The 12,027-nt window shown below is 33.7% G+C and overlaps 1 protein-coding gene across 1 annotated transcript; it reads right to left on the bottom strand.

Moving 5' to 3' along the window:
* Positions 1-959: 959 nt before the first annotated feature.
* LOC114277802 (Glutaredoxin family protein) lies at positions 960-2,235 on the bottom strand. Its single transcript, XM_028219747.2, has one exon. It carries the CDS (start codon positions 2,119-2,121, stop codon positions 1,126-1,128), a length of 996 nt encoding a protein of 331 aa, XP_028075548.2. The 5' UTR covers positions 2,122-2,235; the 3' UTR covers positions 960-1,125.
* Positions 2,236-12,027: the final 9,792 nt, after the last annotated feature.

Raw genomic sequence — 12,027 nt, 5'->3', positions numbered from 1 at the left:
TTCTTATTCCACCGCCTTTCCGATAATGAGGACTGCAAAACAGTGGATTAACTCGAACCAATCAAGTATAAGAGGGTGGGGAAGAGAGTGGGAAGAATTAGTTAAGGGTATAATAGTCATATAAAATATTTAAATAATAAATTTTGTCCTTTAGGAAAGACTTTATAATTATGAGGGGGTTTAAAAAATATAATTTTTTTCTTAATCCTTTTAACAATAAAAGAAAGGTAAAAGGGATTTATAGCTAAATTTCTCTTCTTTTTTTTTTTTTTTTTTTTTTGCAATTAAACAAAGAACTTGTTCCTGAGGCCATAAAATTAAGATTTTGCATTTTATCATAAGAAGGTCATACTCCCTCCGTCCCAAAATATTAGTCCCTTATTCCATTTTTTATTGTCCCAAAATATTAGTCCCTCTTCAAAAATCAAGTACAAAGATAATGTAAATTTCCTATTTTGCCCTTCTTTTAAATTAATAAACAATATAAAAAGTACAATTATACATTGATATTCCCAAAAAATATACTATCAAAAGGGTAATTTTGAAAAATCAACTTTTTTCAAATGCAATAATTGTACTACTAAAAAAAATTAAATTTCCCAAAAGGGACTATTATTTTGGGACGGAGGGAGTATTATGAATATAGAAACAGATCTAATCAATCCATTGGTGAAGTGAGTGCATGATAAGACCGAATAAAGTGTTAAGAATATACTATTATGACACCAATTATGAGCTGCCAAGTTTATAATCAACAAAGCTAATGATACGCTTACGTGTTAGATTTGGTGAAAAAATTTGAAAAAAAAATTTGAAAAAAAAAAAAAGAGTGTGAAACTAAGTGAAATATAAATATATTTTATTTATATTTACATATCTTTTTCATTTTCATTTTCATTTTTCAAATCCCTAACTAAATGGAGCATTAGAATTTGACAATTTAAAATGCTCATATCAAATTCATTCTAAATATAATTAATATCATATCAAATTTAATTCCACATCACACAATAAATATTATTTTTTTTGAAAATACATATATCATTTCTGTTCATCAACAATAGAAATGAAGGACATAGAAAACCGACCCTGAAGAAGAAGAAGCCTCACAGTTGAGTACTTGGATCAGCTACAGATGGGGCAGAGAACCAAACCATTTTCATTACAATCAGGGCACCTCACCACAACAGTCTTGCCCTGGTTTTGGGTGCTCATGCTCATCTCTTCTTTCACTACCATTACCATCTTACAACTCCCATTACAGCTAAAACAGGGCAAGAACCTAACACCCCCACAGCCCTCACAAACGGACCCAACCTTCAATTTAGGCAAACCTTCCAGCAATTCCCCTAAACAACCATCTTCCACAATCCTCATAACCTCTTCAACTCCACCCACATACCTCCCTTTCACAAACACCCTAGGGGGAACCAATTGGCTGCTGCTGCTGCTTTCTTTCCCCTTCATTAGCTCTGTCAGCTCCTCTCTGAACCCTCTGTCCATCGATATGTCCCTCTCGCACACCAACACGCCAAGTCCTTCCATCGCCATCCTCACCGCATTGCACGCCTCGAATGTCTGCCTTACTCCCCTCAGTGTGGTCGTGTAGATGACCACTCTGTTTTCCCCGTTTGGTGGGCACAGCTTCTCAAACCCATCTAGCGAGTACTTAGACGCTGGTCGCCGGACTTGGTCGTTTAACGGCTTCAGAACTCTTGATTTGTCGACGGAACGAACAGGAAAGTTAGGGATTGAGTTTTCTTTGTTGTTGTGATCTTTGAATGGGGGAAAGGGTCTGGGGGGTGGTGTTTGGGGGAGGGGAGAGAATCGGAAGCTGTCGGTGATGGGGTCGAGTCCGGCCATGAGCTCCCAGGAGTTGATGACCTCTGGGGGTTCGAAACGGAGGGATCTGGGTTCGGAGAGTGGGCTTGGGAAGAGTGAGCCGAGGGTGATCCGAGGAGGAGGAGTGGTGTGGGAGTCGGAGGAGGGAGGAGGAGGGTCGAGGGATAAGAGGCCATAGGTGGTGGAGGTGAGAGAGACGATGTGGTGACCCAGCGATGAGCTTCCGATTTGGCTGAAATCGTCGTCGTGGTTGAGCAGAGTCGACGAAACACAACCCATTTGTTTTTTCAAAATTCGAAATCTAAGGGAGGGAAAAAACACGGAGACAGGAGTGTTTGTCCGAGAAACGAATAGGGAAGAGGTGAGTGAATGGGAGTGTGGGACAAAAGGTCTGGATACAAACAAGGCCACTTTTCATTTGATGTCTTCAAATAATATTTGAGAGTTTTAATTTGAGAATTCTAATATAATTTTAATAGCAATGGTAGAGGGCCCAAATTTTGTGGCTCAAATGTAGCTTAAATGGTCAAAACGACGTCGTTTTGAGTACAAAACAACACCAAAATGGCCAAAACGACGTCGTTTTGGCCATTTGAACCATATTTGAGCCACAGAATTAGGGCCCCCAAACATTTTTCTAATTTTAATGATGTGGAGAATTTTCATATGAAGGTGGGGCCCACACTCTTCTCTTTATCTCTCTATTCTCTCTCTTCCACCTTTTCAGAACTTCATTTAGAACTCTCAAATTAGAGTTATGTATCATTACTCGACAACAATATGGTTCAGTTGTTTAGATTCATAGGATGGGGGAGATTAGGAATACGGTAGGATTAAGTGAGAAAATTATTAGTATAGTAGTATTAGATTAGACATGTAAGATAAAGAGTATTTGTTTATACTTAATCGGATTAGTAATACTATAAATAGTATTAATATATAAAATTAATATTTTTTTAATATTATAATTATTTTTTAGGGAAAATGAGTCTAAGGCCTCTCTTCCATTTTTAATAATAGAAGAAAGAGATCCATAATATTATTTTATGATATCTAAAGTCTCTTTATCTCACACTCATATATCACACATACATTTAAATTAATGGCGAGCCCTGTCTCTGTTTCGACACTACTATTCACTCCCAAACAATGAACCAAATAGTGGCCCTGTTTGGTAAAGTTGTGAGAAAGTGCTTATAGCTTATGCCTCAACAGCTTATAGCTTATAACTTTCAGCTTAAACTGATTTCCAGCTTATTCTTAAAGCATCTCCTGCCCCACTCAAAGAATAAGCTGATTTCTGACTTCCAAAAAACTATAAGTTATAAGTTATAAGCTAAACTAAACACATCAAAATAGCTTAAATTAAGCTGAAATAAGCTGTAATTAAGCTCTGCCAAACAGGCACAGTATTTGGGTTGCCTATATTTACTGTTTTATATTACTAACTTTACCAGTCTTCCACGGCTTTACTGTAATAACCCGACCTTCATATCTGTTTCTGGTATATTTTCGGTCCTTTATTTTGCTCATTTACTTGCTTTCTGTGAAATTTCATGTGAAATGAGGTTTAATTAAGCAAAACTTACGAAAATTGATTCATATTTGTTTACTAAAGAAGTATCTGTCAGAATTAAGAAGTTGGAATCAGAAATTGGAAGTCTCAGAGACTTAATTTTCTGATATTGATTTTATATTTGAAATCAGCATAATTTTTAAGTAATAATAAGCATTTCTGTGAAATTTCAATTTGGAATGATTAAACAATTAATTTTCGTCTTATTCACCTATTATATCTACCTATGTTCTCTTTACCATTTGACTTAGAAATTATCGTGGAGAGAGTGAGAGGAGAAGAAAATTTGAGAGTGAGAAGAGAGTTCCACAAGAAAGGAATTGGGAAAGAAATTAAGAGGGTTTATAGGGAATTCAACTCAAGGTATGTTTAATCTCTTCTAATTGATCCCTCTCTTTGATTTGAAAAGGAATTCCTCCATGTTATGTAAGTTAGGGTTTATAATAAGGGTCAAGCATGTATTAAGTGATTAATTGGATTGATGTCTCTTATGTTTGGTGGATTTGGAATTATTTTGACCCAATTAGTGAGAATTTACATTTTATTTCTTCAAATATCTATTTGAACTCATCTATGTAAACAAATGGCTAAGTATATGTATATTTGTGGGAGGAAGTTGGGAACTCCATGGAATTGGATTGTGAATCATGAATTTAAAGTGAGTAAGAACCTAAGTTGATTTATGATTAATTTTTCATGGGATTTTGAGCTTTATTCTTGTGTTAAATTGATCTATTTTGAACCTTGCTAAGTGTTCTCCAAGTTGGGTTTGGTATGAATTTCGAACTGTCAAACAGGGCCCAGCCGCACGTGCGGAGAAAAGGGAAAAAAATAGGTTTTCATTCTATTTTTGGGCGCTCGAGCGATCGGGTTCTTCTGCTCGAGCGGAATTGGGCCGCACGAGCGACCAAAGTGGGCGCACGAGCGGCCACCCCTGTTTCAGCTTACGCTGAGTAACTTTGAATAGGCATATCATTTACATCCGGACTCTGTTTTGAGTGATTCTTGAGCCTAAAATCAAGCCCCGGAAGTCTAGCTTCCAATGGTGGTGGTCTCACTCCAAAATTCTAAGTACAAAAATAGTTATGCCTAAATTAGTGACGACTGTTCACTTTCTGTTTACTGAATTTGTACCGTTTCTTCGCCTGAACCTTTCTCCTATCGATTCCTCCTATTTTATGAGGCATGGATTATAACCGATGGAGGAATAATGAGTCTAGAACCATCATAGCTGTTGGGTGAGGAATAAAAATAGATTGGTTTTATTCTTATAATCTGTTATGTGCATTGTGCATTGTGTTTGTAGGTCAAGACGAGGACATCGTTCCACCGCTATCAGAGACCTACCACTGTGAGTAGTAGTACAGTAGTCGTACATTCAATGAACGTTAATGATTTTTATTGTTACCATACTATTCCTTGCAAGTATGTTAATTGAAAAATCTAAAGGCATTCTTGCACAATACATTTTATTTATTGTTGACAAAGAATACTAACGTTATGTGCAAGATATCTATAGTAATTCATGACGAACCAAGAGAACGTATAAGCACTATGGAGTCACGGTATGCATGTATCTCTGATATCATTCAATCTATACAACATGCTTACCTTTTGTTAATATTTATCAGGAATGTCTTGTTAGACTTAAATTAACTAAGTTAATTCATGTGACTGGTGTAACGATTACCATTAGTACTTTGTTAATTACAAGTCAACTATGTTAACATAGACGAACGATCAAACAAAGGTGTATGCTTCTATGGGCTACTGATTAATAGATCAAGTGAACTACGCTGTTTCTTAAAGAATAAAGAGAAATTATGTTCATTCTTGAAGAACGGATTTTGAGTAAATATGAGACAGTTATAGGTTATCAAGGGTAGATGCCTTCGATGAATCAGAATAATTGGAAAGCTATGTGTATTCGCGTGAATGGGAAATTATTCAGAAACCACGACATAAGGGCAAAAGTTTAACATGTTTATGTAACCCTCATGAGAATGTGAATTATTTCTATCTTTGTTAAGCGTACGATAATAATATGATATGACAAGAAACGCCCTATTTCCTAACATGTTACGTTTTGAATCACTGAATGATTGTTCATTTATATAAAGGTATTTAAGGTATCCTTAGCGCAAGGCCCTTACCCGGGGGTAATAATACCGTGGTTCAAATATGTTACAAGTTTACGTATGTTACAAGTTTACGCATGTTACAAGTTTATATATGTTACAAGTTTAAGTCTGTTACAAGCTTATGTATGTTACAAGTTTATGTTGTTACAAGTTTATGTATGTTACAAGTTTAAGTCTGTTACAAGTTCACGTATGTTACAAGTTCAAGGATGTTACAAGTTCTTTGTATCAAGGGCTTCATGCCAACTTTTCAAGGGTTTAATGCCAATCTTTCAAGGGCCTCATGCCAACTTTTCAGGGCTTTCATGCCATATGTTTCAAGGGCTTTCATGCCATGTGTTTCAAGGGCATTATGCCACTCTATTCAAGGGCTTCAAGCCATTATGATTTAAGATGTGATGTTTCAAGCTTTTATGCTCAAGACTGGGCCTAAGGCCGTTATGAAATGATTACAGAATCAGGCTAACTATGTGAACTCTGCATTTTCATACGCTTTAATATTATGTTCAAGTTAAACATTGTTTTATTTATGTTTTACTATTCACTGAGCCCAGCTCACTCTCTGTTATGTCTGTTTCTGTAGATAACCAACCAGGTAGCCAGTCCTAGCCCATGACGCCCGGTTTCTTTTGTCAACCTTCGTGTGTCCAGGCACTATACGAGGCCACTTATTTTGTGGAGTATGTTAAGATGATTGGCTTGCTTTTGGTTAGCCATATAAGATTGTATGTATATAACTTCAATGGCTTTGTGCATGCCCGATTATAGGGCTGGGTCTGTATATGTGTTTGTGTAAATACTGTTAAGGGACATTTTTGGACCTTATCTGCCTATTATGATGCATGTAATGTATGAGATCCTGGCATATTAGAAGTAGCTCAATGGAGTTTGTTTGTATCAGTATACTTGTGATGTTTTGTGCTTCCGGCAAGGCCCCATATGTTATATATACCAGGTTATATGTCCATTTCTGAATGGGTCATGCCCAAACTTTTAGGGGCGGGTTTGGGGCGTGACATTTACTTTTCTCTCTCTTTCTCTTTCCATATTCAAATATCTTCTCTCTCTATATATATATAAATTACTTCTCTTCTCTTCACAGAAATGAACTATTCTTTCTCGAGTAAAACTATATCGAAGATGGCCGACAATCCATATCTATTGTAAATGAAACCGAAGAAGAAGACGAAGAAGCATTGTCACTGTGTGATCTTCCGATCAGCGAAGCAAATCAATCAAGAAAACAAGAAGAAGCTCACTCAATCAAGACCAAGATCGAAGAAGACTTTAATTTCGGCTCATTGGGTGGCTTCATTTCAATAGAACCCGTAATGTACACCGTCGCATCTTCTTTCAAGGCCAAATTCTACCATTACGTCACTCAATTTTGAAGAGAATTTCTCTCATTTTGATTGAATTTTTTCTGGTTTGGATTAGAGAATTTCTCTGATTTGAATTGAATTTTTTCTGGTTTAGACCAGAGAATTTCTCTGGGTACAATTTTCTCTGGATTCAATTTTCTCTAGTTTGATTTGAGGGACCAAGGATTGCTTTGTATGTTGAATTCATAAAGAATATAGACATGAATATGGTTATTGTATCAAGTCTCTTTTTGTAGTATAAGAATAATGTTGGATCAAATCACTAAAGTCATCTGTGAATTTCACTGGTTGGAGAAATTTTCTCTGGGATTGAGTAAATTTCTCTGGAGTGAAGAGGGAAATTTCTCTGGCTTAAATCCAGAAAAATTCTTTGGTGAGATTTTCTCTGTGATTTGTCCAGAGAAATTTGAAATTTTTTCTGAGTCGAATTTTCTCTAGATCGATGTTGAGGGACCTTAGACATTATGAAAATATTGAGTGTCCTTTATACTATAAAATCTTAATACCAGGGACCTTAAAAAAAATTCCCTTATTTTTTAATACTTTTTAAGTACACTTAATTTAGAAACACTTAAAAAAATATAAATTTTGCTTAAAAATCATTTAAAAATTCATTTAATATAAACAAAAGATCACATTTTTTTAGTAAATTTTTTTATACTTAATCTTTGGTAATAAATTTTTTTTAAATATTTATTTCACAAATAAATTATTTGAAAAAAAATAAAAATAAATTTTTTTAATCCAAGTGGATTGGATTATCAATCCCAACTCTCCAATAAATAAGTATGTTAATCTCACCCTTTGGACAGATTGCTAGTCTAAATAGTCTCATAATATTTTTAGGTTAATCAAACATGTTTTTGATGAGCTCCATGGATTGTCAATCCAATCCGCTCTTTTAAGAGGCCAAAAAAAACATGGCCTAACAGTTTATATAAACCATCTTAAAAAAAAAAAGGAGTGTATATAAAGAGCTGAGATTCTCTTCTTGGGCTCTCTTTTTGCCTCCCTACTTGCAACGGTAAAGATATACTTTGAGTTGATCTAATGATTCAGATTTGACTATTTAAAAATAAGAAAATAATAAAACAAATTTAAATTTACTTTTCCCACCTAAATCTAGACCATTGGATCAACTCAAGGTACATTTTTACCTTTGTAAGTGGAGAAGTAAGGAGAGAGGCCAAGGAGAAGATCTCAACTCGTATATAAAGGCCACGTATTCTGCCAAAAAAAAAAAAAAAAAGATTAAATTATCCTTCTTATTTTGTAACTGTCAAGTCATCTATATATACCATTTATAAAGGAAAACATTTAATTTAGTGTCTTGAAATTGGAAAATTATTGTGTGCGCTTATAGCCGCATGTGTTTATATTCCTTCATAATTTATCATACATTATATCTTTTCTTATTTTTTAATCACTTAACATAAAATTATGAAACTCATATTTTTTACTAATCATAATACTCTTAAAATATTACGTGACCGTACTTCAAGCACATCCAATAACTTCCCTTGAAATTCAATGAATAAGAGTGTACAATATCACATAGGGAGCTTTTTTGATAAATCCTTTTTTTTGAGAGTTTTATTCCATCCAATCTATATTTTTTTTTACTATTCCATTAGATCCTATTTGATATAAGAAAACCAAAACACCCTTAATCTTTCTTGCCCCCTATAAATGTTGATTGTCATTATGTTTTGATAATTTTCATTCATCAGGATGTTGACTGTCATTATATTCATATTAATTTAAAATTAATTTTTGTCATTGTGTTGTCAATTACATGATGTGAATATTCATATCATGTAATTGAAAGGAATAGTCACATCATTATATTCACATTAATTTGAAATGAATTTTTGTCATTGTGCTGTCAATTACATGATGTGAATATTTATACCAAAACATACGAATGTGAACGTTCACATCACTACATGTTGTGAATAAAAATGTGTTGTCAATTAAAAATATAATGAACGCTATTTTTAATGTGTTGTCAATTAAAAATAAGAAGGTTCACATGTTGTGAACGTTCACATCAGATGAGAGAGAATGTCCACATTATTTTCAATGTGTTGTCAATTAAAAATATATTCACATTATATAATAATATAAAATAATAACATCAATATTATTTAATTTGTGTATGAAATTTCTTATGTCTTGGCCCTTTTCCTTCTCTCTCCTCCCTTCCAACATTAAGTATCAATATTAAATATAAGGACATAAGGGTCTAAGAAAATAGTGTAAATCAAGAAAATTGACTTTATGAAATAAAAATATAAATACATGGGACTAAGTGGGTTTAATTTTTTTTTTATAAACTTCTTGGATTAGAACACTTCTAAGTGAGATTTATTAATAAAAATCCCTATCACATAGTACACCCAAAAAACACTTATTAAATTACTATTTTTTTTCTAATTTTTATCAAGTCAAATATTTCACTAGATTATTTATAATTGTTTACATCTTACTATTACATATTGGCGAAGGGTCACTGCTGTGCTAAAAGCATAGTAGTGATTGTGGTGTCTCCATTTGAAGTGTATTATGTTTTTATTTTTATAATTCAAACCATTCGTTTTTGTGGGTTTGTTAAGTATTTCATACCTACCAAAAATCATATTAATCGGATATCAACAACTATATGATCGATAACCAAAAAAATAAATAATAAGTTTTTCTTTTGAGAAATAGCAGAAACAAAATGCTATTCGATCATATAGTTATTGATATTCGATTAATATAATTTTTAATAGGCATGAAGTACTTAACAAATCTTACAAAATGACGGTTTGTATTATAAAAATAAGGTCATAATACACATCAAATAGAGGCACTACAGTCATTGTTGTGCTTTTAGCACAACAGTAACCCCTTTTCCTTATATATTTCACCCACATCTATGGCCTCGTTTGGAAACATACTAATTTAGTAACTTTTTGGTGGTGTTTGGCAAGTTGGGTTGGGGCTAAAATAGCTACAAAAGACAAAATAGGCTATTTTAGCCACAACAAACAAAACATCACATCCAACCCATAATCATTACACTCTTCTCTCACAAAAAAAGTCAAAAAAGCCAAAAAGCCAAAAAGCCCTTCCCAAACCAAGCTTTTTAGCCCAGGCTAAAATAGTCAAAAAAGCCAAAAAGCCAAAAAGCCTACCCACTTCCCAAACGGAGGCTTTGACTATTTGGCTAAAATATGAGCTAAAAAAAACTAGTATGTTTGGGATGACTTTTTGGCTTTTTATGAAAAGATATGCAAAAAGTAGAGAAAAAAGAGAATCTTTGACTTTTTGGTATGAGTTGTTGGCTTTTTGACTTTTTTAATAACTTTTTGACTTTTTAATTAAACGGGCTGATTCCCAAACGAGGGCTAAGTAATGACAAATGCTAATAATTCACTTATGAGCATTGTAAATGATCTAGTGAAACATTTGACTTGACAAAAATTAGAAAAAATAGTAATTTAATGAGTTTCTTTTGGGTGTAGTATGTGATATTGTACACTCTTATATATTCATTGAATTTCAAGGGCAACTTTGATTGAGGCCCCTAGTCTCCAACCACCCCCACCACTATCCACACACACGTAGAGGCTGATCATTGGATAAAAAAAAAGAAAGAAAAACAGACCAATCACTGAGGGCTGTGAGGGTCACCCCGGTGGGGGTACGAGGCATTTTCCTTTCAAGGGAAGTTATTGTATGTGCTTATTTTTTCTAATTTTTGTCCAGTCAAATATTTCACTAGATCATTTATAATTGTTTACATCTTACTATTATATATTTCACGCACATCTAAGTAATGACAAATGCTAATAATTCACTTGTGAGCATTGTTTAATATTTGAAAGAATAATGATTTGTAGCTCGAATTTTCCCCCCCTAATCCCCCGAATGCCCAAAACGACGTCGTTTTGGGCATTCTTTTTTTTTTTTTTTTTTCTTCTTCTTCGTCTTGCAGGTCTGAAACAGAGAGAGAGGAGAAGGAGAGGGAGAGAGAGAGAGAGAGAGAAAGAGAGAGAGAGAGAGAGGAGGTAGGTCGTCGTCGCAGCCCCCTTCGCCCGCCGTTGCAGCCCTCCGCCGTCGCCTCTGCCCATCGTCGCAGCCCCACTTCCACCGATCGTCGTCGCAGCCTCTACCTCACAGCCCTTGCCCCTCCTCCGCCTCCGCCCCCCGCCCCTCCTCCGCCTCCAGCCCAATTTGTTGGCCCTCTCCAGTCCCTCATCCTCCTCATCCTCCTCCTTCTCCTCCTTCTTCTCTTCTTCTTCTTCCTTCTGATTTTCTTCTTCTTCTTCTGAAAAAAAAAAGAAAGTGAAAACGCCGAAAACGGCATCGTTTTCGTTTCGGGAGGAATTCGGGGAAGCTCTTTCGAGCTACGTAGCATTACCGTATTTGAAAATGTATAAGTTTTTTTTTTTAAATATAAAAAAAATTAAAAAGTGTATTAATCTAAGGGTTTTTCTAATAAGTGTTTTTAGGACACAATAAGAAAATAAAAAAACATAATATATTTTTTACTAAATTTAATACATTTTTATTTAAATCAATACATTCTATATTTTTAAGACGCTTTTTATACATTTATTAATATTTAACAATGTTTAAAAAACATTTGTTAATATTTATCTTTAAATAAAATATATTAAATTTAATAAAAAAAATATATTATCTTTTATTTATGCCTTAAAAAAACACACTAGCAAGATTCATAAATAATAGTAGAGTAGTTCAATTAAATAATATAATAATACGTAGTAGTGCAGTGCACATTCAATTTTCAAATTTTACTTGGTTTGGGGGTCACCGCTCAAAATTTTACTTTATTATTTCTTCTTTTAAATAAAGTTAATGGGGGAAGTGCTATTGTGTATTACAAAATCTAACATTATTTAATGCTATGTGTCACAGATTGGCTTAATAAAAAATATCGTAATTAAATTATAAATTTTTATAATATCAATCATAAAATTTTAAATATTTCATTATATTAATTTGTAGCGATATTAAATATTTTGTGATTAATATTACAAAAATTTATAATAAAATTTATAATAAGATACTGTAT

This window comes from Camellia sinensis, chromosome 11 (assembly GCF_055761805.1).
Source record: "Camellia sinensis isolate YWXY chromosome 11, ASM5576180v1, whole genome shotgun sequence".
In the NCBI taxonomy this organism is placed as follows: domain Eukaryota; kingdom Viridiplantae; phylum Streptophyta; class Magnoliopsida; order Ericales; family Theaceae; genus Camellia; species Camellia sinensis.
Note: the sequence above shows the minus strand (reverse complement) of the source record. Positions and strands in the feature narration are given on the sequence as shown.

Bases quoted from the DNA above. Each gene is read 5' to 3' on its own strand.
- LOC114277802 (XM_028219747.2), bottom strand. From the start codon at position 2,121: ATGGGTTGTGTTTCGTCGACTCTGCTCAACCACGACGACGATTTCAGC.